General features: G+C 40.7%; 10 protein-coding genes across 10 annotated transcripts; 3 read left to right on the forward strand and 7 right to left on the reverse strand. All coding sequences in view use genetic code 12, as the record gives it.

Moving 5' to 3' along the window:
• Positions 1–1,278: 1,278 nt before the first annotated feature.
• Positions 1,279–3,309, reverse strand: PICST_67211 (histone H4; the record flags this gene model as incomplete). The annotated part of the gene is made up of 1 exon (XM_001383629.1): positions 1,279–3,309. One exon carries the CDS (start codon positions 3,307–3,309, stop codon positions 2,236–2,238), a length of 1,074 nt encoding a protein of 357 aa, XP_001383666.2.
• Positions 3,310–3,895: 586 nt separating this feature from the next.
• Positions 3,896–9,691, forward strand: PICST_67212 (predicted protein; the record flags this gene model as incomplete). Its single annotated transcript, XM_001383287.1, has 1 exon — positions 3,896–9,691. One exon carries the CDS (start codon positions 3,896–3,898, stop codon positions 9,689–9,691), a length of 5,796 nt encoding a protein of 1,931 aa, XP_001383324.2.
• A 182-nt stretch (positions 9,692–9,873) lies between these two features.
• On the reverse strand, positions 9,874–10,887 carry ORT2 (integral membrane ornithine transporter of mitochondria; the record flags this gene model as incomplete). Its single annotated transcript, XM_001383630.1, has 1 exon — positions 9,874–10,887. The coding sequence occupies one exon, from the start codon at positions 10,885–10,887 to the stop codon at positions 9,874–9,876; it is 1,014 nt and encodes a 337-aa protein (XP_001383667.2).
• Positions 10,888–11,752: 865 nt separating this feature from the next.
• Positions 11,753–12,316, reverse strand: PICST_30495 (predicted protein; the record flags this gene model as incomplete). Its single annotated transcript, XM_001383631.1, has 1 exon — positions 11,753–12,316. One exon carries the CDS (start codon positions 12,314–12,316, stop codon positions 11,753–11,755), a length of 564 nt encoding a protein of 187 aa, XP_001383668.1.
• Positions 12,317–12,793: 477 nt separating this feature from the next.
• PICST_65369 (predicted protein) lies at positions 12,794–13,955 on the forward strand (the record flags this gene model as incomplete). Its single annotated transcript, XM_001383288.1, has 3 exons — positions 12,794–13,718; positions 13,761–13,765; positions 13,911–13,955. The coding sequence occupies exons 1-3, from the start codon at positions 12,983–12,985 to the stop codon at positions 13,953–13,955; spliced, it is 786 nt and encodes a 261-aa protein (XP_001383325.2). The 5' UTR covers positions 12,794–12,982.
• A 194-nt stretch (positions 13,956–14,149) lies between these two features.
• Positions 14,150–16,739, reverse strand: SSL2 (DNA helicase; the record flags this gene model as incomplete). The annotated part of the gene is made up of 1 exon (XM_001383632.1): positions 14,150–16,739. The coding sequence occupies one exon, from the start codon at positions 16,737–16,739 to the stop codon at positions 14,223–14,225; it is 2,517 nt and encodes an 838-aa protein (XP_001383669.2).
• A 636-nt stretch (positions 16,740–17,375) lies between these two features.
• Positions 17,376–18,434, reverse strand: SRP40.1 (nonribosomal protein of the nucleolus and coiled bodies; the record flags this gene model as incomplete). The annotated part of the gene is made up of 1 exon (XM_001383633.1): positions 17,376–18,434. The coding sequence occupies one exon, from the start codon at positions 18,432–18,434 to the stop codon at positions 17,376–17,378; it is 1,059 nt and encodes a 352-aa protein (XP_001383670.1).
• Positions 18,435–18,669: 235 nt separating this feature from the next.
• PICST_67215 (predicted protein) lies at positions 18,670–19,836 on the reverse strand (the record flags this gene model as incomplete). The annotated part of the gene is made up of 1 exon (XM_001383634.1): positions 18,670–19,836. The coding sequence occupies one exon, from the start codon at positions 19,834–19,836 to the stop codon at positions 18,670–18,672; it is 1,167 nt and encodes a 388-aa protein (XP_001383671.2).
• Positions 19,837–20,680: 844 nt separating this feature from the next.
• On the reverse strand, positions 20,681–21,853 carry PICST_30500 (predicted protein; the record flags this gene model as incomplete). The annotated part of the gene is made up of 1 exon (XM_001383635.1): positions 20,681–21,853. The coding sequence occupies one exon, from the start codon at positions 21,851–21,853 to the stop codon at positions 20,681–20,683; it is 1,173 nt and encodes a 390-aa protein (XP_001383672.2).
• Positions 21,854–23,873: 2,020 nt separating this feature from the next.
• On the forward strand, positions 23,874–24,812 carry PAN4 (pantothenate synthase; the record flags this gene model as incomplete). The annotated part of the gene is made up of 1 exon (XM_001383289.1): positions 23,874–24,812. One exon carries the CDS (start codon positions 23,874–23,876, stop codon positions 24,810–24,812), a length of 939 nt encoding a protein of 312 aa, XP_001383326.1.
• Between the last annotated feature and the right edge of the window lie 3,139 nt (positions 24,813–27,951).

The raw sequence follows: 27,951 nt of genomic DNA on the forward strand, positions 1-27,951 counted from the left end.
ACTAGTTTGTGCTACGTGCTTGGAAGAGGTACCTTTTTCTCTGTCCAAGACTTTGTGGGTGTCAGGTTCGGTAGGTGAACTGTCTACACTGGAAATACCTGTATGCTTAGTGTAAGGGGAATTCATGTCCTTATTTAAGTCTCTGAAGTGATCGTTAGGCGAAGGGAAATGTGCGTCCTTGTCTAATTCACTTGTATCTTTCGCGGGATTAGGGGGATGGATTGCCCTTGTGCCCGAGGCGGTAGTGGTGTCCGCGTGTTCTTTGACAGATTGGGACACCTGAGTTATGTTAGTGACTTCGGTCCCTGCAATCAGTTCTTTCGATGTTGATGATTGTGGGAGCTCAGTGTCCTCAATGGTCTTTGTTCCACTATAATCTTGCTCGTTGTTGATGTTTTTGTCTATCTCAGAATAGTTGTCACTATCTTCTTCCATATTTTCCGTTGCACTATTATAGTCTGCACTGTCATTTCCCCAGTAGTCCATGCTTTCCAGGTCAGTGTCTGTAAGTGCTTCATCTGCTCCCCTGATTGGCTGAATTGCGGTGCCCTGTAATTCAGTCAATTTACTTTGAATCTCTTTTGCTATGTCTGGATGTTTGGACTGCAAGTATTCGATCTGGGATTGAGGATCAGAGATGTCAGGAATGTCTTGATCAACATCACTTGTCCCAGTGTTTAGGAAATGGTCGAGATCAGTCGAGTCTAGAATTTCTTCCGTTTGGGGTATGGTAAGTGGGTTTTCCGAAAGACATGCGTTTATGTAGGTTTTAAGGTAGCTATGACCGTTAACGAATCGTGCGTTAGCAGTGTTTACTTCGTGATAGTCCGGTGATTGTATGAGAATCTTATATGTGTTATGATCAGTACCATATCCGATGAAGGATCCGTAAACTGTGCTAGGGTATTCCTTCAGTGGGGATATCCGGTATCTTGCCAATTGCAAATCATTCTCTACTTTCACGTGTACGTCTTGACCGAAAGGCTTATAATTAAATTGTCTTTGAGTTCGCTCAAATACTTCCCGTGGTGACTGACCTTCTAATCCTACTTTGGGGGTGTTATTCAAGACGGCTGTAATATAGTTTACCATTTGAGGTAATAGAACTAATATTGATGAGCCAATATCTGGAAATTGTAATGTTAATTTCTTAATCTGATTTATGATAGTTCGGTTCTGCCTTTCTGCCGTGCCGTTGATAGCTGGTAGGTAAGCCGGGGTAACATCTTTTTCTATACCGAGTTTAGATAGCATATTTGCACTTGGAAATTCAGGGGCATTGTCAGTTCTAAGGTGACCGATTCTCTCCCCTGGAAATTTGTTGTTGAGCAATTGTAATTCAGTATATATCCTTGTGGTAACAGCTTTAGTGTCTGTCACTATTGTTCTAAGGTACTTCGAGTAACCATCTGTGATCGAAGTTATATATTGTTTCTTTCCACCAAAGTGAAACGGACCCATCATGTCAAGATGTAATCGTTCAAGTCGGCGAATAGGTGTGGGTCCATCATTATTGTGTGATGCTGCTATGGTGTTAACGCTGAGACATATCTGGCAATTTGTAATTCGTTCGACATCGTTCCTCGTTGGTTTTGCCTTTATCCTACCATTTTGATAAAGTGCCATCATGCTCTTTAGAGCCATGTGGTTAGAACCAATGTGAAAGTTCCAAAATGATGATTGTTTGTTTACATCGAATTGTGGTGGGTCGATATTGTGAATCGTTTGAACTTGACTCAACAACTGGGTACCGGTGTAGTTGTCGGTCGGTTTTAGATCAATTTTGCCCATGTATACATTGTCAGCATTAAGCATGCCAGCGATGATTTCTATTTTTCCATTCTTCTGTCCGATATATGCATATTTGTCATCGAATCGACAGTAGAAGTCGGTATGCTTAGAGATCTGAGATACGCTAATGATGTTGTGCGGAAGTTCTTTAATGACTCTGACGTCTTTAAGTGTTATGCCAAAGTCACCGTCAGATAATGTTAATGTGCCCATGTGTGTTGCTATAATGATGCTTGAGTCCGGTAATTCAAATCTGCTTTCTTCTTCTGTCAAATTTTCAGTTACATTCGTTAGTAATCGAGCGTCATTTACAATGGACCATGATGCACCAGAGTCGTATAAGATGTCTCCCGCTTTTGTGCCAGATACGATTTTGTTTAATCGTTGTATATTTAATGGTATATTGTCTCTACGTTCTGGTCCGTTAGAGACTAGACCTTGACCTTATTGTCCGTGGCGTTTGGCACCGGAGGTTTTGCTCTTGAATCCCAGCTTATTACCATCGTGTGATTCACCTGTGGTGTGGGATTTTGCAAAGTTTCCTCTATTTCCATTGGATTTGGTCTTTTCTCTCTCTTGGGCGTTTTTAATCCTTTCGCTTATCAAGCTTTCGATTGTTCTTTTGTCCAGAGAGTCTGGTGGCTCGTAGTCGTGATGATTTCTCATGCGCTGAATAACGTCATCAATTGTTGGTGTTTTACCATCCTTTTTGTGTTCCTGAAAGAACCAAGCAAGAGATTTATAAAACATGTTGCGTGTTTCAACTTCGTTTAGGTACCTATCAAATACAATGATGTAATATAGTTTCATCTTGCACAAGAAATCTAGGATTTCTTCGTTGGTGCCTTCAACCCATTGTTTTATGTGCAGAAGGCCATCGACAGCTCTGTCGGTATCCGTTCTAAAATCTCCAGTGTACCTAAGGTAAGTCAATACCTGTCCAATTCTATGTGGAAGGTTCTCCATCTTGTAAGTCTTTACAAAGATGTACATAGTCTTTAAATCTGTTTCGTAATTCACTTCATCTATCTCAGAGAATGCCTTTTCATTAATATCAATTATTCTGGATATCAATTCATCGGACAATCTGTGTATGAATGTTTCCAATTCCTTCCCACGCCATGGGATGTTCTTAATATTGAAGTCTTTAGAATCATGTCCTAAGTCTTCATCCCATATTTTCTGTAAGCCACCGTATCTTCGGAAGAGTTTTAAGAAGGCTTTTTCCCATTTGGTAATAGCGTCAATATTTCTCGCAAGCGGAACAATTCCTTTGAAGGCTGTTGCTGCTAGCTCTGAATCTTTCTTCGCATCCTTCCTTATTTCTTCATTCCGATCCTCCAGTTTGTTTATCTGGGGTGGAGGTACGCCAGAGGAGCTTTGAGCTTTCATAGCTTCCATCAACGCGTCATACTTGGCGCTTTGAACCAATAGCTCTTGCTTGAACTCATCTTTGAGTTTCTGCAATTGCTTCCCAACTTCGCTGTTAGGGTCGATAAAGTTATCTTCTTTAGCCATTTTTAACTTAAGATTCTAACGCGAATTTTGACTTCTAATCTGTTTGGATCTCGATACTGTATATTGAATCCTTAAGTCTTTTAGGCTTAATATTTAAGCTGGCTACGTCGAAGTTGTTTCTACTGAAATCCCTTGCATTAACAGCTTGCTATGAAAGCTCAGATTTGACTCACTTCCTAGGAGGCTTCTAGGTTCCTTAGGAAATTCTGTTAGCTAAATATATAGACAAATTCTCGAGGCGAGAATGTGAAAAATTTTCACGAGATTCCAACTGCCCAAAATGGGATCAACTTGGTCGGGAAATGTACATCTAGACCCATACCAAGTAGGACCAACCATCGCAGTTACATCATATGGCTAAGCCTTCAACTTCGTTAAACATTCTTGAAGTTGATGGAATATAATGTAGGATCAATGTCGTACCACAGCGACATTATACGACATTTAGATTGAATTTCCAACACAATTGCTGCATTAGTCACGTGATTACTCTCACCATATCAAGCAATGGTTTATACATTTTTCAGATCTTATCAACATCTTCTCATTGAGGTATCCATACTTATCTTGTACATATAATTGCATCATGGGGAACAGCAATTTCCCATCGCCTTTCAAGGTGAAATCCGGTTCCAATTCCAAGGAGGAAAAAGCCACTCCTAGAGCCAATTATAGCACTACGTTCAACAGTAGCCATCTTTATAGCAACTCCAGAGTGATCCTGAAACTGGCTGGCATCGGCAATAAAAGTATTGATGTTGGTGCCGAAAGCAGTTCGAATGATATACTAGACTGGATCACTGATGTTGATACTCGATTCAAGCACTTGATGCGACAGCAGAAATTAGAGCTGCAATTGTTGAATGTTCAAGACCAACAAGATCAATTGAGATTGAAGTACAAAAATAAAATTTTTGACGATACTTTTGAAAAGTTGGGAGCAATACTTGAAAAGCAGCATAGTGAATCGGATCAAGAAGAACATGAAATAGAAAGAGTGAAAAAGAGAATTGAAAAAGAAGAAACAGAGGATTATGATGATCAATATGAGGAAGCAGAAGATGATGATGAAGAGGAAAATGAAGAAGATGGAGTAGAAGATGGAGAAGGTGATCTCATAGAAATTTTATCATCAGAGCAGGAAGAAGAAGTATCTGAAGATGAGTCTGAATCTGAAGATGAAGATGAAGATGAAGAACATCATGTTGAAAAGGAAGAAGAACCTGAGGCTCGTCCTAATATAAATCTCACATACCCAAACACACAATATACCAATAGTGGCATCCAATTGCCTTCACAGAAGACCAGCATACCATATAGTATCCATCATGGAAGACCTCGATTGTCAGATTCTTCCCTATGGTACAGTCAAGTTCGCGAAGAAAAGGATGATGATGGGCCGGAAGATGAGGACCAAGATGAAGAAGACGAAGATGAAGAAGAAGACGAAGATGAAGAAGAAGAAGAAGAAGAAGAAGAAGAAGAGGAAGACGAAGATGTAGAAGAAGATGATGATGAAGAAGAATTGAATGACGAAGAATTGAATGACGAAGAATTGAATGATGAAGATGTTGAAGAAGAGATTGAAGAAGAGATTGAATATAGCGAGGAGGAGGGCGATCATCGTATTTTTAATAGACATCCGGAGTTGGATTCTTCCTTGCAACATACTCAAGGCAGTAGTTTTGAACAGACTCAACGAGATCCCGAAGATGAAGATGATTCTATTATTGTTTTAGATTCTGAGTCCGATCAGGACGAAGAGGAGGAGGAAGAAGAGGTGAATGATCCACTTCGATCTTTATCTTACTCCCATGCAAATCATCAAGATCTTCATAGAAATGAAGTAGAAAAAAGTGAGGTATCTGAAGAAGAATATGCTCGCGCATATGAAGAAAATGGAAAGGAAGACGAAGGTGAATACGAAGATGAAGACGAAGACGAACATGAAGACGAAGACGAAAATGGAAGTGAAAGTAGTAAAGACGACGAAGTTGATGATGAAAATAGTAATGATCTGGAAATGGGTGTTAGTAATCAAGAAGGTAAGACTCAAGAAAGCCAAGAACAGGCTTTTGTGGATTTTTCTTCTGTGTATGATCCTTCAAGTAACTTCTTTGGGCACCAAGATCTACTTCAGCTTGCTAATACTGTTTTACAGAACGCAGATTCAGAGTCCGTTTCTATTGGAAATTCCCGAATAGATCCAGAGAATGAAACTTTTCCTTTGACTTATGAAGAACGGTCTCGTATGGCAGGTTACAATGCTGACATTGAAGCTACAGACAATAATACGGCAACAAACGTGCCAACAAAGGATGAAGAAGAATACGATCTGAACAGCCACGTCAAAGCTGAAGATATCGCTCCCATTCCTAACTCATTTTATGCTGAAGAATTTGAAACTGCTCATGATATGAAATTGGAGGAGGCCGATGAAAACAATTCAGATGGATCTTTGGCTGATGAAGAAAGCGATGTAAACAGATTGAAACAAGAATTGAAATTTGAACATAAAGTCCAAGAAGATGTACGTACTAAGCCGAATGGCTCTACTGAGTTAGTGAACCAAACTCTTCAACTTGAACAAAAGCATGAACGGCAAGGAAAACAAGATTGTCAAGAAATTGAGACGGCTGTAAAATCACATTCAGAAATTGAAAGTGAGAGTCAGAGTGAAAGTGATTCAGAACTGTATGCATCCGTTCCTTTCTTCAAGACTATAGAAGAAGAGGAACCAGAAGTAGTTTTGCAACAGCTTCGTGAAACTGAAAGAAAGTTTCACATCACTTTGAATTCAGTTGCTGATTTAGAAGAGGAATTAGGGATAAGGTCTTCTCCATTTAATTCTGCTACTCCTTCTAGAAACATATCAGTTGAACCAGTTATTTCCGAACGTGCAACAAATGAAAGTAAGTCGCGTGTAGATGAGGTGATCGTAGACGGGGACGGTGTCATAGAAGAAGAGGGTTTATGTCGGCTTGAAATTCCTAATGAGAAAACCGAGATGGAAGAGCTAGAGAAGATAGAGCGTCCAGTACTTGAAGAGCTTGCTACTGAGGAAGAAGATTATACGGAGTCTGATTCTAGATTTGAATTCCTGGGAGTTGAAGCAGTTGAAGATGGAAATGATGAAGTCGTGGCTTCGCATGAAATAGTCTCAAAAGAAGAAACATCAGCAGGAACAACAAAAGTTGAAGAAATTGAAATTGCTTTGGTGAATGAGGAATATATGGAAGAAGCGTCTAAGACGACAGCAGAGTTGGTACAATCTGGTATTGATCTGACTATTGAATTGAAAACACATTCGGTTGAAGATATCATAGAAGAAAATGAAGGATCTGTGATTGAAGATAATAGTGAATCTCACGATCAGTTTCAAAATATTGAAACAGGCTTACCTATTGACAATCAGGTAAACTCAGCTGTTTACGAAGGGCAAGGTGTGGATAAGACATCAGAACAACAGTTGTCGTCAATTGAAGGTCAAGATCACATGGAAAATGAAGAGTTACCAGCAGAAAGAGAAAATATTGAAGTTCCTCATTTGGATTCACTCATTACTGACGACCAAGATCAAAGTGCAGAAGTTTCAAATTATACAATTATAACTGAAACGCAAGATCAGATTCCTGAAGTTCCTAATTTGGATACAATTGTTAGTCAAACTCAAGACCAAAGTATTGAAGATGATAATGCTGAGTTGAATTCTACAATTTTGCCTGATGTTCTTCCTCAGATTTCAGTTGAAATGGCAGACGAAGTGAACTCTAGTGTCCCAGAAGAAGTTAATAGCATGAAAGATCTATCAGAAACAAGACTCCAGTCTAATGAGCCTATACAGACTGATGTTAAGGAGAACGTTATAAATGCTGATTCAGAAGGTGATGCTGTTCCTTTGTCAAAATCTAATGCTGATTATTCCGAAATTGAAATTCCAATTTTGGATGCTTTTGTTAGTGAAACAAATGACCAAACGGCTGATGAAATCACAATACCAGATACTTCGACAATTGACCATGAACCTGATGAACGGCCAATTCCGCCTTATCTTGATAGTATTGATGTTTCCAATAATGATATTCTGCGCGATTCTATTTCTGTGGTAGAAGATGCTAATGATACTGTTACAATCAAAATGCCATCTCTTGAGCAAATAAAAGAAGATAGCGAACTTGTCTTTGAAGAGTCGGGTATTGAATCTACTGAATTAGGGAATACTTACACAACTGACATTCTTGAGAATCCACTTCAAGAAACAAGCATTATGCTGAATAATGATAAAAATGAAGATGTTGAAAGCATTCCCATTCAGGCTCGCTCACAAGATGGTGATGGTAATTTCGCCGAATCTGTTGTTGTTGAAGAGATTGAAGAACAGGATGAAAATATTATCACTGAGATTAACCAAAATGTATCGATTGAATTGTTCGAGGGAGAATCCATTCTTCGACCTACGGGAGTCATTGAACCTAAAGCAGAATCAGCTGACGTTGTGGATCATATTGTCAATTTTGACCATGTTAATCATATCTTAGTCCCTGAGGAACCTGAGGAGATAGTTTCTCCTCTTTTGACTCCTGAAGAAGTGGAAGATGTCGTTCCTATTATACCAAATGAAATTATCGAACCAGAGTCGCCAGAGCCTTCAGGATTGAATATAGCAGAACAAGAAGTAGACATCGAAGTTGGCGGAGAAGATATTGATTTTCCAACTTCCATTATCATTCCTTCTTCTAGGTCTGCGTCACCAGCAGTATCAGTTCAGTATCCAGTGGATATGAAGGTAGAAGAAATTGATCCTAATCAAGATACCAAAGTTGAAGACCCCAAAGCCATTAATAGCGATTCACCATCAAGTAGAAAGCGAAAGCTGGAAGTGGACGGAGGTAGCTTTGCCAAGAAACTCAAGAGTAAAACTCTGATATTTTCGAAGTGGTTCAAGAGAACTGAAGTTGATGAACATGTCGAACCAGTTCAATTTGTTGTGGTACCTGTTTTAGATCCAGTTGAAGATGATGAAACTGAAGACGAAGTTGAAAATGAGAATGTAGCTGATAACTTCGAACTTAGTAAAAATCAACTAGATGAAGTCTTTGTGAAAGGAATGAATCAAATAGAAAAGGAGGCATTTGTCCAAGAAGTGGAACAATCACAATTTCAACAAAGTGAATACAAGAAGATGTCAGATTCAGAAGTTGAACTTCCCCAAGATGTAAAGGACCATTCTGAAGAACCGCTTGGATCACAGGAACTTGAGCTGGCTTTTGTTAGTCATTCCGATGTTGAGAGAGGAGAAGAAATTGAAAGGTACTCTGAAGTCGTTGTAGGTGAAGATATGAATACTGGTGATAAGGCGATTGATGAAGGACTAAGTGTTGATGAAGTGGTTGATGAAGTGGTTGATGAAGTGGTTGATGATGAAGTGGTTGAAGAAGAGGATGCAAAGGCCTCTGGTAAGACCGCTGATAGAGATATTGCTGGTATCGCTGAAAAAGCCCAACACGCTGAGAAGAATGAATCTGAAGTAGTTCACGATGACAAGGAAGATAACCAGGAGGTTTTGGTTATTCTTGATAAAGCAGTTGAACTGCATGAATCTAATCATCCTGAACAAGGCTTCGTGAGTGAAGAGGTAGTCGCTGCAGCTGTTGGTTACCTGGATGAAAAGCAAGAACCAGAAAAGACAGAACCAGAAAAAACAGATCATTCTCAGGCACCTGATGCTGCAATTGGTGTTCAAGAAACTCGTCTTGAATCTACTGGCGAAGATAAAAGTGGTGCTATTTTGGAAGAGAAGAAGTTAGATGTAAAGAAGAGAAGGAGTTCCTCTGGAGCAAAATCAAGAAAGAAGAAAATCCTTGGTTTGGATGTCGAGGAATTCCCAGCCCTTGAACTAGAGCCTCGGTCTTTGCGTAATGGACATAAGTTTGGTGACGAAGAGTCTACTGCAGCTTCTCATTCGCCAAGAAAGCCATCAAGAAGCTCAATAAAGCCTCTGAATGTTATTCTGCCTGAGTTGGTGCAAGAAGAATTTCCTAGATTAGAGGTTCCTAAAAGAAAAGGTAGATCAAAAGTTGATCAGAAAGTGGAACACGAAGAACCAGACGAGATTGATAAGCATTCATCACCAAGAAAGACTTCGTGGAAAGAAGATCATCTGACAGATCATCCAGCTCTAAGAACGAGATCGAAATCACCAATGAAGAGAACTTTGCGAGAGATCTCATCCGAGTTGGAACAAGAACTTCCTCGCAAGAGAAGAAGTGCCAGAGTCAAGAATCAGCAGGAAAAGACTGCTGCAGACATCGCTGATCGTCCTGAGGACAACGATAAGGAAGAAGAATTGGCCAATCGTGGAAGAACAAGAAGGAGAAAGTGAAGTAATAGAAGAGTATATTTACGAATTGATGTCAATGATGTGTTATAGTTTTAGTCTATGCCTTCCGTGTAATACTATGTACAAGTATATTGAAAGTCTATTACAATGTATAGAGTGCTCTATACAAATTGTCTAAGTCGTCTATAACTTTTAGAATCTAAGCAATGTAAGAAGTCTTATGTCTAAGCAATATATCTCATACAAAGCTCGTAGGCGTTAAAAAAGACCATGTTAACAAGGAAAGATCTAGACATTGAGATACCTAGACCTCTGTATAATCTCCTTTCTATTTTCTGGAGCTTTCTATGCTTTGGAGGAAGAGGTTCCAAGCCCTGTTCCTTACGTAAAATGTTTGTCACCACATCCTTCTGGATCAAGGACTTGGTGGTGTCTACCGGGAAGATTAGCGCCCAACTGAACACACCTGAAAACCCTCCTGCCATGAGAATAGACACCTGGGACGACTTCAAAGGGTCTTTGTTGATGAGATTATTCATGGTCCACTTCATGGACTCGTAGATAGAGTAGTAAAATCCCAGAGACAACGAATCTCTGAGGAAATGGTACTTGAATCCAGAGTATAGTCCCCTTACCCCTTCGTATTTGATGATCTGTCGCACTATTTGGGCTGTAGAGGTGTTACGCATCTCTTGGTTCTGTGTTGGTAAGTTTCCTGGAAGTTCTTTCAAGGATTTGTTGTGAACCAACTTCTCTAGTTGAGCGTAGATCTTAGTGAATTCAAAAGGACATGCAAAAAGAGACACACCACCACCAGCAATGGTTCCTGATACGAAACAAACGGGGATATTTCGAATAAATGGATGTGCTGGGTTAGAGTCGTTAAATGAGTATATTGAATGGTAGACATGAGGTTTGACAAGAGTGAAGAGTGTGACTGAGAACGATTTCGAGAACGAGGTCAGGACTAGCGGGGCCCATATCCCACGAAAGAAACCTTTGACTCCTTCCCTCGTGTACGTTTTCTTGACACAATCCCAGTACGAAGTGAAGTGTTTATGGGTTTGCATTCTTGTCTTGACTGTGTCTAGTGGAAAGCCTAGAAATGTCAGAAGAAAAGAAGAACCATAAGCTAGTATAGAACCACGAAATGGCATTAGTGCTTCTGGAAACACGTGGAATGCTGTGTGGTAGTCTATATCCCCCGTGATGGCAGGGATACCTCGTTTGTCAGACATGGTATGAAAATTGAGTATGAATATGAAGAATCACAGACGGATATATGAAGTAATGGAAAGACAGTGTGAAAAATCAATGGAAACTCGGAAAAAAGTTGAGACAGATAGACGGGCCACAGCGAGATGAGATGGGGCAAGTAAAACAATGGACGTGAATTGAGGAAACAGATATGGATAGTTAAGGGGCCTTGGAATGCAACTGTGATATTTCAAAGTTATACGGAAGAAGACCAAGCTGGAAGAAGAGAAGAAGATGGAAGCAAAGAGTTGTATCTTCTGAGAAACAAGCACTGATAACGGACTTACGCAAAAAGGACGGTCCGAGATCTTTGTTAGTCGCGCCGAGTCTCGTGGTGGCAGAGCAGATGAGAAGCTAAAACTTTAATAGATCTCCCTGAGAGAGGTAGAGCCGTGAGTGTGGTCATGTGTACGTTAATGGCTTGTATTTCGTAATTGTATAGAATGTCAAATTGTGAAAGTCTCGTGAATTGAGGAAGTGGAGTTTATGGTTTAAATTGAGCTTTATATCTACACTTTTGAATTGTGAGAAAAGGAATAGTAGAGATTAAATCTACAGAATTATATGGACAATGGAAAAAAGAACATCTCTATGGTTATAGCGTCCTTTGACTCTTCAATCCAAGACCTCCCATTATTGGTGTCACTTCAAGATCCTATGCTTTACAATCTCTCTTTTCGCAACTTTTTTCGTACTTCAGGTTTCAGATCGTACGCGAGCTAAAGCCTTGAAGAAATAGATGTCTAACCGATCTTCTGTTCTCTCGGATATATTTCTCGTCCTTACTATTGTCTCTACTTTACATCACATCTCTATTATTTATATTTACAGGAATCGTATAAAAGGTTAATATCCTCTTCTTCTGGCATCGTTCACTTGCGACATCAAGTCCTTGAACCCTTCGGAGAACTTTCTTCTCCACCATTCTCTCTTCTTCTGCTTAGCATACTTGGCTGGACGGATGTATCTCTCCTGCACCTTTTGGTAATGCTTTATTTTGTTGGTGAACCCGAGTCTTCTCACTCCGGCGAATGCCTTGCCCAATCCACCGTAGTGAACATCTACAGCTCTACCAGCAACTGGACCCATTTCTCTGATGTTTTTGGCTACATCTCTTGGGTTTGGAACAACGTCTCCCAAACCATAGTCGCTGGACTTGGAATGTAAAAATGCAGAATTTTCAGAAAGCTCCAACGACGAGTTCAATAACTCGTTTATGTCATTAATGCCGTTATTGTTCTTTTTTGAGTTGGAGCTTTTTTGGTTAGCCTTGGAATTTTTCAATTGATCAAATGAAGAATTGTAACGAACAAGTGCTACAGGAGCACCCACGAACTGCTTGTTGAACGAAGTAATAGCCAAAGAGCGAGGTATCACACCCACGCTTCTGTGCATGGCGCTTTTAAACATGGTGTGGTGTTGGCAGCGTAGTGTTGGAAGCCAAAGGTGACTTTAAGATGTTCCAAGTGAAAAATTCACCTTATACTGAGAGTAGGTGGTGTATGCACGACTGTAAAATGTCTCGCTAGGTTCCAATGTCGCGAGGGTCAGATAACATGTACACACCAACTGATGCAATTATGGGTTGACTGACTCAACAGGAAAGAGGCCCATTGAAAAGACACAAGATATACATGAAATCCGACGAAAATGTCACCCGACTTTTTTCTATACGAATTGAGCTTTCTGACAATTTTTCGCTCCATTTCAACTCCATTTGAGCTTCCTTTTCTGCCAATTTTCAGCTAATATAACTGTTGGTTATGTGCACTACAGATTAACTATGTACATACACACTATTAGTCCTATCTGATGATTTACAATTGTGTCCTTATTCTGAGGGACCAGAGTTATTTCTATCTTCGGTGTTCTTTATTCAGCATAGACAAGGATTTCCTTGTTGTTTAATTGAAGAAATTGCGTATTTCCATCTCAATTTATAACAGAGTGAAGAAAAATCTGTAAGAAATTGGCTTAACTAAGAACATTGAACCTTCCAAAGTTGCTACAAATTGCTATCCTACGAGTTGACTATTTCCACCCAAAACGCTGTGATTTTCTTGAACCCAAAGAGGCATGCTGTATTCGTCGGAGATCATCTCCACTTTACTCTTTGAGTCGACCAACGTTTCGGTCTACCGAATTCCGCCGGGCCCGTTGCTGCTATCAAAATGGAACTTGAAGGAACTGAATGTAATATGGACTGGTAGCCTCCGGCTTGTAGAACAAGAGATGATACGTGACAATGTGGACTTGTTTGCACTGTTTCCAGAGTCGCAGGCGAAAGAAGGAAATGAAAATAAAGCCAACCTTAAAATGCCGAATAAGCCATATGAATGTCTCAGAGCTAAACTTGAACTATATAATACAGTCTACGTTCCACCTGGAGTAGGCTCGCTCATCACTACCAAAAAAGACGTCGTGTGGGCAGAGGTCTGGTACAATCCAATACCGGAGTTGGTTCTGGCAGAATCGTCTATAGAAGAGTATTTCAAGATAGCCAACGATGGCGAGGAAACCATTCAGATGACTACGGAATCAGCCAAGTTCTACAAAATTATAGCCCAGATTCCTGGATCGGGTTACCATCCGCTTTGTGAGTTGGAAAACATTTCCAGCACCAAAGACGATAAGGAGTTGCTTGTTCAAGTTGCCTTGGGACTCAAGTTTGAAGAGACTTTTGATACCATTACCTTCAGTGAAAGTTTGAACATCTATAAGCGCCGATTTAGAAACTTCGAGGACCAATACCACTATGAGCTCAAGGTTCTTGAATTGGAACAGCTGCTGTCGAATATCACATTGACAGATAGTGAGAATAAATCTGTAGATGACGATACATTCTTTCAGCTAGACACTGTTAAAGGAGGTTACCATATTCCTGTAGATGGAACTACTAGTAGCCAGTATCTTGATTATCACTATGGTTTGGTACGAGGAGACCAAAAGGCGTCTGAACAAACGCACAGTATTTCTGGGTCGACAATTTCTACGTCAAGCGTAGAAGTTGACGATGATGACGATGACGATGACTTTGGCGACTTTGTGACATCATAAAGCATTATGAACATAAATCATGGTAATCATACAGTAATTTGAACTTGGCCATTGAACTATTTATTTATGCTATCGTTGACACGTAAGCATCCAGACTCTACAATTGCAATTACACACAATTAACTCCTATTCATTAATTCAACCAATAGGATATGATAATGTATGATGAATATAATGCCAGTGTGTGTAAATTAATATATTTGTATGTTAAATATATACCAGTATGTAAATTAAATAATCCCAATTCCCATTAACCTATCTACTTTTTTTGCTGCTTTTTATAATACATCTGGTGGATTAAAGGATGGTGTTCTTTGAGCTCCTTGTTCTTGTTCTTGCTGTATTCGATGTAGGCCATATCTTCCCCACCGGCCAAACCGGCCAATGAACCTGTCGTTCTGCTAGCGTTGGCGTTCTCTAACTTCATTCTAGTGTCATTGGAAATGAAATTGGTATCGACATCGTCGCCGATTTCAAGTCCAGCAGCATCTTCATTCTTCAACAACACCTGTTGAAGCAACTCTCTTCTTTCTCTGGGTGAAGAGTAAGCCAAGTCGGGCAACTGCTCCATACCACTCAAGTGTGTGATAACTTTGAATGCATAACCCTGATCTACAAGGAATGCTTGCCTCTTGGTGGAGTAGTACATTTCCTGTGTATCCTTGGATACCAATGAGTAGAAGAAGGCGTTGAACCCTTCATCATTACGTCTCTTAGCTCTTAAGATACGACCCAAACGCTGAGCTTCTTGTCGACGAGACCCATAATGAGACGAGATCTGAATCAAACATGTGGCTTCTGGCAAATCAATTGATGTGTCACCGACCTTCGACAAGAAGATAGTGTTGATCTGATCATTGTGCTGGAAATTCAGCAAGATCTGCATTCTTTCCTGTTGTGGCGTCGACCCATAAATAAAAGGCTTACCCAACTTCAATGCATACTCCTGCAAAGCGTACACATTGTCGCTGAAAACAATGATCTTGTCACCCCTCTTTTCGTGGTAGTGAATCAAGAACTGGCAAGCTTGGAACTTTGTGGGATTCATGATGTACAACAACATCCTCTTTCTGGCCGATTCCTTCAAGTACTCCTGGTAGAACTCAGACGTCATGGGACACCACACTTCAGCGCACTGGACATTGGCGATGTGCCCCTTTTGTGCAAGGTCCATCCAGTTAGCTTCATACAACTTTGGGCCGATCAAGAAGTTCAAGTCGTGAATCTTGTCGTCTTCTCTGACCAAAGTAGCTGTGAGACCCAACTTTGCATGGGCAGCAATGGTGGTTACCACACGTCTGAACATTGCAGCTGGTACAACATGAACTTCATCTAAGATGATGAAACCCCACTCTCTACCACGCAAGAAATCCATGACTTTCTGCGAATCGTGCGATCTGTTACGAGTGTTAGCTACCATAGAATATGTGGAAACGACCAAACCTGATTCACTGGTAAACATTTCCTTGTTTTCCGAAGTAAAAACAGCGACATTTTCTGGCTGGATCGTACACCATTGCAAGAACTGCTGCCTCCACTGCATGACAGACACAGACGAGGTACACAACACAATGACAGACTTTCTGATGGTGCACGCAGCAGTGATACCTACCAAGGTTTTACCAGCCCCACATGGCAACACAATGATCCCAGATCTGGCACGACCATTTCCAAACATCTTCGATAATGACTTCTCTTGATATGGCCGAATCTGAGTCGAAGGCTTTAAGTCGATCTCCAAGTCTGGATTACGAGCATCGTTACGGAAATCGTACTCTTCCAAAACAGGATAGTCGATATCCTGACATCTTCTCTTTACAATCTCCACGGATTCGTTAGCGATTTCAAACGAATGAACGGCATCTACGTCATAGTCATCCTCGTCGTTACGGCTGCCGACTACCGAGGCATATATGTCTTCTGTATCTTTCTTTTTCTCGTCACTTTCATTATTCTTCTTAGTTCCAGGAATAACCATGTCCCCTTTGGTAGGGGCAGCACTCTTGACCAAACCGTTGCTTGTGACGGTGTTTTCAGACGACTGTATTCTCAACGGCCCAATAACCTCGTCCTTAAGTAGCATCTGCAATATATCAGCTTGCGTGCTTTCTACAAAGTACCTGTTATGTTTCAAGACGAGCTTGACCTTACCGTAAGAAATTGTAGCACTCTTGATGAACTCTACGACCTTTTCCGCCACAGGCACCTTTGATAACCGACTCAAAACCAGAATAATATCGTCGGTCTCCAATCCCACTGAAACAGCAGCATACAACGAATACGGCGTAAGTCTGTATTCATGAATGTGGGAAGGTCTTGATATAGGTTCGGCGATTGTGATCAAAAAATCCTGGGCCTGTTCAGCCAAAGGCGAAAACAGTTCTAGAATAATACGTCCATCTGGTGACATCCATATTGGCCGTGAGAAATGGTCTGGTTTCAACTTCAAGTATGAGTAATCCAGCTTACCAAACACTTTCAGCACCGCGTCAGGAACATAGTCCAGAGGTATATCTGGAGTCAACTCTACTAAATCGTCATCAGAATAAACAGTATCATTGACCTCAGCACGAATTGTCTCTATAGATTGTTCGGCCTTTCTCTTTTTCGAAGAAGCAGAGGCATTGGATGACTTCTTCTTGGGATTTCTGGTTCCATAGCTATAGTCATCATCTTTACTTCTGCTCTGGGGTTCATCTTCGAATGAGTCATCATCTGAATAATTTCCCTGATCAAGCTCCGCGTAGTTGATTCCTCCAGGACGACGGTACGACATCACTAGAAAGAAACAAAGAGAAACCTGGAGTTACTTGAATTAATAATCTAATTTGAAAAATCCTCTCTATTAAATCTGAGATAGCAACTCGGTCACGTGATTAGTTGAGAAAGCTTGACGAAATATGAACTATTTGAAAGCAAATATCTATGGAAAAATGACAAATAAGTAATACATTGATGCTTCAGTGACATATCATTCCAAAAGATTACCAATTAACAATTTCCTAATATTCTTCCCTATTATAATAGCACTTCAGAATTGTTTATCACGTGTTAAACGCGTGATAAACGCGTGATTTATATTTCGTACGAGGTTAAAAACTGAATTTCTAGTTCACAAAAGGGCAGTGTGGCCGAGTGGTTAAGGCGACTGACTCGAATTATTCGGGTTATCAGTTGGGATTTCCCGCGCAGGTTCGAATCCTGCTGCTGTCGGTATTTTTTCAGTAGTATACTTTTTTGCTATTGTATACCACTTACTACTTCAATCCACTATTTCAGGTTGATTACGTTTCTACGTCATTGATACTATTGCTTCTAATTTATCTATTCAGCAATCTTTCCTATGAATCTATAGCAATCATCTCAGACCTTCTGAGTGAAGCTCTCTATTGTACAATGCGAATGAACCTGTTTAATCGGTGAACTTGTATGATCCAGATGCAAAAGTAATGGAACCTCCCTTGTAGGCGCCTCTTTTCATCTTGTTTTTATTCTTGGTAAAATCTTTGCCTCTGACAGCTCCCAATTTGGAGTTGGCAACCTCACCCCAGGTACCAGCAGCTCCCTTGTATGTATTGTCTTGCAAGACGTGGTCTTCAAATGAGATCTTGGTTCTGTCTATTCTTGAGAAATGCTTTCTTTGTCCAGCTTTCAATTCTGGTTCCACTTCAGCTGGGATACCGGCTGGTTCTGGAGAAGTAGATACAGAACTGATAGATTCAGTTTGAGAAGAGCTGTCTGTCTTTCTCTTCTTTGGAGCAAGATCTGAGTCAGCTTCTGAATCTGAAGAGGACTCGGAGTCGAAGTCTGAAGAGGACTCGGCTTTTCTCTTTTTGGATTCAGGCTTGGTTTCTTCTTCTTCGTCTGAATCGGAATCGCTGGAAGAGTCGGAGTTAGAAGAGTCGGATGAAGAGGAGTCGGAATCGGAATCAGAATCAGAATCACTTGAAGAGTCGGATTCAGACGAAGAAGAGTCAGAGTCACTAGAAGAGTCAGAATCAGATGAAGAAGAGTCGGAATCAGACGATGACGAGTCGGAGTCACTTGAAGAATCGGAGTCCGAGCCGGAATCGTCACTAGAGTCATCACTAGAGTCCTCGCTATCAGAAGAAGAACTTTCCTTCTGAGAAGAAGTTGCTGGAGTGGCTTCTTGAGTCTTGTCCTCATCATCAGATTTATCATCAGATTCATCATCAGAATCAGAATCAGAATCAGAGTCAGAGTCAGAACTACTAGAATCAGAACTATCAGAGTCTGAAGAGCTTCCAGAATCAGAACTGTCGGATTCTTCAACTTTGGCATCTTCTTCAGACTTTGGTATCACATCTTCCAACTTGGTTTCAACTTCTGGCAATTCCAAGTTTTCTGCCTCCACAGCCTTGGACAAAGCCTTGGAAACCTTGGCAAAAGCACTGTCCCTTGATAAATACTCCTTAATATGTGCTAATACGACTTCTCTGGATACGCTCATGGTCTCTCTGCGCGTTTAGCGAACTTAAATTAAACTAGAGAAATTACCGATAAAGTTGTATAGAAATACGATGGATTGAAAAATTCATAAAAAAGTTTTGAGTCACGTGAATCTCATCGAATTTTGTCACGTGAAAATATTCAATGTTATATGCAGTTTTATGATCGTCTCTTAAACATGAAATTAGTGCTAATATTTAAGTATCTAAAACGTATTCAGGGCGCTATCCACTGATCTACAACTTGGGTGGGAGCTTGTAACCGTAACCGTGCAATTCAAGGAAACGTCCCTGAAGCAATTTTCCTTCAACTTCAGCTTCCAGTATCTTTTCTTTGGAGCCTTTGAACTTGAATTCTGGTACTTCTTGGAGGTGCTTCAGGTAGTCTACTTGTCTCTTTGTAGTATGTTCTTGTAGTATTTTAACCATTACGTCAGGCTGTTCGGCATGGAGTAAGTGCTCACCACCTTCAACGTCATAGACGCCAACCAAATATTCTGGCTTAATGGCACCTCTGAAAAATGGATTTGTTTCACGAGCATTCCACTTGGCAGTCTTGCCAGCTACATGGGTGATTGGAACGTTAATATGTTGGTATTCGTCCATACCTGCGATAAGCGACGGCATTCCTGATGTGTAAGCTGCTATTTGAGCAGCCTTGGATGTCTTTGTCTTGAACGACTTCTTGTCAGAAACGGGGTCCGCTACAACAAGCAACTCGTCCTGGATAAAGTCCTCCATAACTCTTGGATCAATATTCTTGTAGAAGGAGTATACCTTGAAAAAATCCTCATAATCCTTGTAACTTGCAAACTCGTCCACAAGCATCAGGCCAATCATGGCGAATCTTTTGGCAAACTTACCTATTTCCTTTGCATTAGCGTACAACACAGGTTCCACAGCAACGATAGAGTCAACCAAGTTTGGTTCGTGGAAGCCAGCAAAAAGAGACAGGAAACCACCCATAGAATGGCCCACAAGAATATTTCTCGACTTGAGATCGTTGGTCAAGTCTCCTGTGGAGGCTTGTTCTTGTCTGATTACTTCAAGCAAGTCCCTTGCTCCTTCGTCCCATCTGGAAATCCAGCCAAGTTTACCATCGTTGAGAACACCAGAATCACCATGGCCAACTGCGTCGACTGACACAATTGTGTCGATGTAGATCTTGCCATTGCTTTTCGCCTGCCATTCAAACAACTGAGTGATGTGGAAGTGCCAAATGGCCTTGTTCATTCCTGTACCATGAGCAAAGACGAAATTGAAACGAATGGCATCTGCTGGGATTGTAGTGGTAGATTTGTACTTGTTGTAGACTACATTTAATCTCTCAGAAGAAACAAGAGTACTACCAGGTGCTCTGGGAAAGTGGGCATTAGCGACTTTCTTCTCGAGGGTGTAGGACATCTTCAGAATGGACTATTTTATCAGTTATGTTGGAAAAGCTACAAGAAAGGTAATCTATTTTCCTTGAAGGAAACCACTCACCTAAATAGTTCTGTTTTTATTTCAGCCTGCAACCCCAGATTTCCGACCTCTATTCTATTGGGTAATACCCGAGGAAACAAAGAATGTGACATTCGTCGATTAACATGCGACTTCATGGCAGAGAACTTCTGCCGACTGTTTCATGTGACATAAAGACTTCATATGGGGTAGGGATCAGACTCCACGGCTGATATTGTACGCCGTCTTTGTCCCATCTCTAATTATATCCGGAGAGGGGCATGGTAAATGAGAATCCTGTATTTCCGGCTCGATGCTTTAGAACCATCTCCAGAAATCTGGGGCTTCAGGGTAGCAAAGAGAGGCCTGAAGTAACACTAGAATAGTTAGTGTAGAAGATGTAGAATATGAAGAATTTCGAGATGGGCTTACTTCGGTATGGCAATTGGGACCGAAGAATAAGAGGCGAAGAAAGGGAACCGTACGGTTGAATTGCAATTGCTCTACAATCTGATTTGGCTTGAGATTGTTCATGTGCAGATTCTTTCGGCAATTTCATGCGTAGAACCTTTCAGCTTTGATTCCGAAAATAAAGTTAATCTACTATCTCCAGTTGCAGCCGTTGCAAGACGACTGCTTTGCTTTCCTTGCACAAGCCATCATCAATAGTTTTTCGTTATCGGACTGTCTTCAGATATTCAAGTTTCTAAAGATTTTGGTAAATCTAGTCTAGTTATTTAGTATGAGATTGTTTTATTAGCATGTATTGATGCTTCTTCTAATAAACTCTATAGAAATGTAGCGCTTACAACTTGGAAGCTTTGGCCAAGGCGGTGTGTTGTATTCCGTACAATGTGCCTAAATCACCATTAAGCAACTTGGGGATCTCAGATTCAAATACCTTTTGTCTCAAACCCTCTGCTTTTTGCTCTGGAAGTTGCGCAGCAGTACTTTTGAACTCAACTTTTCTCTTCAAGATGAAATCTTTGAGAACCTCGAGTAAATCGTCTGGCTTTTCCGCATTGACCAAATGTTCACCTCCTTCAATATCGTATGTAGCTGCTAAAAAATCTGGATTTACACTGCCTCTGAAAAATTCAGTGGATTCGGGAGGGTTCCATTTAGCGTTCTTACCAATGACATGGGCAATGGGGACTCTGATGTGTTTGTAAATATCCATGCCTAGAGGCAACACCAAAGCAGAAGATACATATCCTGCCATCTGGGCTTGAGAACTTGACTTGATGCGGTACTTGACGTCTTTGGTTTTAGGGTCGATCACTTCCAATAATTCATCATTCAAGAAGTCGTCCATTACCTTGGGGTCTATGTTCTTGTAAAACGAGTGCACCTTGAAGAAATCTTCAAATGCCTGTTTCGTGTCGAATTCATTGATGATCATCTTGCCTATGATCAGAAATCTCTGAGAAAATTTACGAGTTGATCTGGAGTCAAGATAAACGACAGGTTCTATTGGCACAGTTGCATCGAACAAGTCCGGCTCATAGAAAGCAGCCAACAATGACAGAAAGCCTCCCATGGAATGTCCAATGAGGATGTTTCTTGACTTGAAGTTATTTTGGAAATCCCCCGTAGTTCTGTGTTCGTTTCTGACCACTTCAATAATGTCTTTGCCTCCTTCGTCCCATCTGAAAATCCAGCCGAGCTTATTCCTGTTGATAACTCCTGAATCACCATGGCCAGCAGCATCGATGGCAATGACGGAGTCGATGTAGATTTTTCCGTTGCTCTTCTGCGACCACTCAAACAAGCTTTTGATGTGATAGTGCCAGATCGACTTGTTCATTCCTGTTCCATGGGAGAAAATCAAGTTGTATCTGATGGCATCTGTAGGAATTGCAGCCGTTGACTTGTACTTGTTGTAGACGACATTCAAGGTGTCTGAGGCTAAAATAGTCGAACCACTGGCCCGAGGTATATGGGCAGTGGTTATCTTTTTCTCCAAATCGAAGGACATTTTTTCAGTAGAGCTGGGATACTTTTATGAATAATTCTGATAGCAGAAAGAGCCGTTTTTAAATTGAAATGTCACTTGCATGCACCAAAAAATAACCGAGGACCATAACCTTAAACCGGATATGCCAATTTTCTGGATCTCTATTTTCACAAGGCATAAGGTTAGAGCGATAACCAAAATATAGAAAAGCTCCAGATGGAATAATCGTAAATTGAGTAGTATGGGTAGTCATATTTGTTCAACCAGCCAAATCCCGGTCCCTTGTAGCTCACTTCTTCCGATAAAGTCTAATTCCGACTCCGCAGCTCAACTGCGGGTTATCTTGCCAGTAATGTCTTGTTTGAGACCTCTTCTTTAATCGAATTTTTGCTATATGAAAAGATTCTTGTAAGTCTTCAGGTATAATGTTCACGGAATTTCCAAGTGTAAGAGTGTTTTACAAGTACCCATGTTCATAAACACTGCTTCGGAGCTAGATTAAAGTAACAGGATTTGAAGCTCCTAGCTCCTGGACCGCAGAATAGCAGAGTCCTGACATATTGTACGAATTTACAAGTCAACCACCATTGCCTGCCATAGCTATCCATAAACTGTTGGAAATTCAATTGTTATATGTTGAGCATAAATAGCAACTACAGCAGTTACGTAGATAGCAACACAGTGAAAACACAAATTTGCAGAGCTTGTTCTTAATACTCTATGGGAAACCTCCAGAAACAGGACATTTTACACTGTATTCAAATACCGGGAACCTATTCTAGAACATTGAGTCTTGAGACCGTTGACTGTCTACTTCTGAGACGTTTCTCATGCAATTCGAACTTCCGGATTTTAGGTGCGCAGGGTATTAGTTTTTATATTCCGTGGGCAGCATAAAGCAGAACAGGAGTTAATGCAACTGGCTGTTTAAGCATATGCAAACGTCTTTTTTTAGGCTACAGAAATAATTCTCGTAAGTTCCCTAATATTTCATTGTTTCAAAGCGTGTAAACCTGTATCGGTTGAAGTCCGTGGATGCATTGGCACAGGGTTAGGATTTGAACAACGGCTGTTCTAATAATAAACAATGTTTGAAATACTTGAACATCTTTCCATACTTGCAATCTCACCATTTTAAATGAACATGCTTTCATGTCGAACAGAACATTAACAAAGTACATAGTTTGGTTCAGATGTCACTCCTTCTTTTGTCCTAATTGAAAACAGAGACTTCGTCAAAATTGCAGAAACGTTTGGCTTCAGAATGGTTTCATGTTCTAGCCACATTAATTACATATCCCATTCCATCCTGGTACCAGAAGCATGTGTGTTTCACTATATCTCTTCTAGAATTATGTGGGTGCATGTATATCTTGATTGTGCCATGCATTTGCATTACAGCACCAAAAGGTTCCATTGCATTTCAGGAAAATACACACCGTTTTGTATGTGAACGTGTTAGAAAATAGAAATTCTGCTTTCGGGAGGCTGCGGTGGAGTTTCATTTCATAAATTACTGTATTGGTGTAGGAATGCCTTTCGTAACGTTTTTTGGTTATTTTACGAGAAATTAATTCACGACGAACAATAAGCAGAAGATATTTAGTATCGGAGTCAAGATTTTTCTTCACAAAAGAAGGGTTTATCTGTTTTCTTTTCGTTATAGTCTGTTGCTAAAACAGATGATAAATGTACGGAAAAGTATAGAGCTTATATACGACGGACTCTCATTTTTTGCAGCCGAGGTTGCAGCCCAAATAACAATATAGAAGCCGATTTCCAGTCGAATCCAGCCACCCACCTTGGAAATGTCTCGAATGAATTTTGAAATACTATTAGAGCTCAGAGGGGCGACCAGGTAGATTATTGAGTCAAGGTAGCCAGTGCTATCCAGTTAATATGTATTCTGTATCTTCGTCTGTGTCGGGGCCTCGGAGATGAGATCCGAGCATCACGATTTGGCCTGAAAAAAATTTCTACCCCAGCTTTTTTTTTCACCACTCTTGTGCTGAGTCTTTTAGTCTGATAACTTTGTATCGCCATGACGGTTTCCAACTCTATCAAGATATTCCGCACTGTCCAGCAAGTCAGACAATGGAGGCAGCATTGTCTTTTGAACCGAGAAACGGTTGGCTTTATACCAACTATGGGAGCTTTGCATGATGGACATTGTACTTTGGTGAACCAGAGTTTGAAGGACAATGACAGGACCGTAGTTTCTATCTTCGTAAATCCTTCTCAGTTTGCTCCCCATGAGGACTTGGATGCCTATCCTCGGACGGTGGACACCGATATGAAGTTGTTGTCTCAGAAATTTGTCTCTAAGCCTGTAGATGCTGTGTTCATTCCCAAGATTACAGAGATGTACCCTTCAGGAATCACCCTAGATGTCGCCAATCAGAGAGGGGCTTTCGTGACAGTTCACGGTTGTTCTGAACAGCTTGAGGGAGTAACAAGACCGCAGTTTTTCCGTGGTGTTGCTACGGTTGTTACCAAGTTATTGAACATAGTCACGCCAGATAGAGTGTACTTTGGTCAGAAAGATGCCCAGCAGTGTGTAGTGATAAAAAACTTGGTCAGGGACTTGTTGATAAATACAGAGGTCAAGGTCCTACCCACCTTGCGTGAACAAAACGGCTTAGCCATGTCTTCCAGAAATGCCTACTTGTCAGACTCCACTAAACAGGAAAGTGCTGTCATCTACCAAGGCTTGACTGCTGGAGCTACTTTTTACGAACAACAAAAAGATAACGGAGCCGGGAAGGTATCTAGTGCGGAAATACTAGACAAAATCAAAAAGGTGTATACTTCTAACAAGGATTTTGAAGTGGAGTACATTGCTGTCAGCCACCCAGAGACGTTGGACGATTTGGAGTATGTAGTTCCAGGCACAGGAGCTATCATCTCCACCGCCGTTAGGGTTCCAAAGGAAGACGGTTCTGGTGTGGCCAGACTCATAGACAACGTTGTGCTCGTATAGATTTTGTACATAGAAGGTCTGTGGGGTAAGATACCCCATAAAAGTTCATTAATGTTAATAAGTTCTAATTCTAATAATAAAGCTACGAAACTGACGAAAGAGTGATTCTGTAGATTTTAAATACCTCGTCTTTTCCATTTTAGGGCACCAACTTTGCTATCATTGATGACATTGAGTTGTTTCTTTTTATGGCTTTTAGAATCCTGGATTTTGCGGTAAGTGTCCAAATCTTTCTTGAATTTCATTTGGGTTTCGGAAACGTCAAGAAGTTCAAAATCAACCTTGTCGAGAATCTTCAGCTTGTATCTATCAGGGACAAAGAAGAACTTGTTCCCAAACTCAAACAACCACAACGGGTCTACTACGGTCACAACATTCATGTATTCCCTGGTTGTCAAAACCAATTCGTGGTAGATGACATAAATGCTTTCTGGAGTACTTCCTACCAAAGCACTAGTTGGATGTAAATACATTTTCATATAGTTGTGACGAAGATTGATAAACTCAGGACTGCCATTAACATTGACCTTGATCAACTTCGCCAGTTGTTGGAAAAACGAAGCACATAAGCACTTTCTTATGTCATCATCTGATTTTGATCTGACTACGGGAAGCCTGTTTTTGTTCATGATAAATATTAATTGGTTCTTAATATCTTTAGCTCTAAGCAACGACTTCAATTGAAGAAAGTTCCGGCTGCACCAACTATTAATCTTGCCGTAATTGTTCTTAAGTTTTCGTAAGTTCGTTTCCCATTGAACATAGACATTCAACAAAGTGAGGTGATCTGATTCTGATATGAGAAACTTCTCTCGAGCCGCGTCGGCTTCTTCAGCTCTTTCTTTGGGTCTGAAATACACAGGTGGGACAGAAAGCATGGCCACAATAGTTATGATTTCTTCTGAACAATTGAATTCGGGTCTACTCGACAAGATTATAGCCTTGGAAAGGGTTGGCTCTATTGGGAATTCCGTTAGTGCCCTTCCCAAATCAGTCAAGTCACCAAAGTTGTCAAGTGCTCCAATAGACCACAACTCGAAAAGAGAGCAATTAAGAACATCTTTGGGAGGGGGATCCAAGAATGGAAACAAGTTAATGTCGTCAACCTTTAGCGATTTTAACAACAATAAAACGTTGGTAAGATTTGCCCTTTGGATTTCAGGAATTGGCTGAAGATACATTTTATCCTCTTCAACTGCTCTTTCCGTGTATAATCTATAAGTTATCCCTGGACCTGTTCTACCAGCTCTTCCGCTTCTCTGTTGGGCGTTGGCAAAAGAAATGGGCACCACTTGCAATGTGTCCATTCCAAGTTTGGGATTATACACTTTGACCTTCACAAGGCCAGCATCAACGACGTACTTAATACCATCCACTGTTAAGGATGTTTCAGCAATGTTCGTGGCTACAACTACTTTTCTTTTGGAGCTGCTTTTGCTGAAGATTTTCTTCTGTAAGTCAGCCGGTAATGCAGAGTAAATTGGAAGTATATCCAACGGTGGTGGGTTTTCTAGCATATCTAGTTTTTCTTGAAGAAGCTGACAAGTCATTTCAATATCCTCTTGACCAGTCATAAAAACCAAGATATCACCATCGTTCTGCTGGTCCTGTGACTTGCTCGCAGTCTGGAGGTGAATAGTCAATATCTGTTTCACTGCTGCCTCTACGTAGTCTGAGCAGGTATTCTTACTAAAGAAGACTTCCACTGGGAAGGTTCTGCCAGGAATGGTGAACTGTGGAGCATCTCCAAAGAATTGAGTAAAGCGATCTGCATTCATTGTAGCAGAAGTAATTATGAGCTTCAAATCTCTTCTGCGACTAACAAGCTGTTTAAATAATCCCAATAATACATCTGTGTTGACCGACCTTTCATGTGCTTCGTCCATGATAATGCACGAGTATTTCTCCAACATGGGGTCCATCAATACTTCACGAAGTAAAATACCTTCGGTCATATATTTTATGACAGTCTTTTGAGAATCAGTCTTGTCTTCAAATCGGATAGCATACCCAACTTCTTTCCCAAGAACACAACGTCTTTCTTCACTGACTCTTTTAGCCACTGACATGGCAGCTACTCGACGAGGCTGTGTGCATCCAATCATCTTACGTTCACCATCTGATGCCAAGTTAGCTCCCAACCCTTCTTCATAGAGAAACTGGGTAAGCTGTGTAGTTTTTCCTGAACCTGTTTCACCAATTACAATTGTGACTTGGTTTTCTTTGATAGTCCTAATTAAGTCTGTACGTACAGCAAAAGCAGGTAATGACTTTCGTTGATCGTTGATTCTTCTCTCATCGTCTACATCCATATTGTAGGCATTGTCTTCTGAATATCCCAGTGGCTTCTCTGTAGGCACACTTTCATCGTCTCCTCCAAGTACATTTCCTATCTTGGAGCCTCCAAACCCGGCTCTTTCTTTAGCTTGAGCTGCTCTTTCTCTTTTCATCTTACGTTCTTTAACAACCATGCTTCCAGTCTTGGCCAGTACCGCTAATTCTGATGTTGAGTCTTTGATTGGATTTATGGTTGGACCAATGCTACGTGCACTAGTTCCATCATCTAGTTGAATATGTAAATACTTCCTGGTGTCCTCCAAAAACGGAGGGACAAAGCTGTGGTACGTTATAGGAATTCTTGCAAATAACGAATCTCCACCCTGGTCATGATCGTAATCAGTATACTCGCCTGTCAATTCGTTGAACCCACCTCCAGTTTTGTTGAGATGAATTCTTTTCTTAACTTGGAATTTGGTTTGAGGCTTTTGGTATATGGCCTCTAAATTTTCTACATCTTCTTTGGCTGCTTGCCCATACTCATCTGCCATGTACCATTCTCTGTCGTTTTCTATGTTAAAGTCAAGAATTTCATCTTCTCGTTTGAGCTCGCTGAACGATTCGTCGTCTACTGGGTCGATTGGATGTACTTTTTTGGGTTCAGTAGACGTACCTGTTTTCTTTGTGGGTACTAAATTTTCTGGTTTCCTTGCATGAGACTTTTCATTACGAATTGGCGCCATCTCGACATCTTGCTTAATTCGTAACGCATCTTCTTTCTTGATTTTCTTGAAACTGAAGGGCTTATTGTAAGTTCCTGACTTGATAGGACCTTCTTTTTCTTCTTCCTCGTCACTGAACA

This window comes from Scheffersomyces stipitis, chromosome 3 (assembly GCF_000209165.1).
Source record: "Scheffersomyces stipitis CBS 6054 chromosome 3, complete sequence".
In the NCBI taxonomy this organism is placed as follows: domain Eukaryota; kingdom Fungi; phylum Ascomycota; class Pichiomycetes; order Serinales; family Debaryomycetaceae; genus Scheffersomyces; species Scheffersomyces stipitis.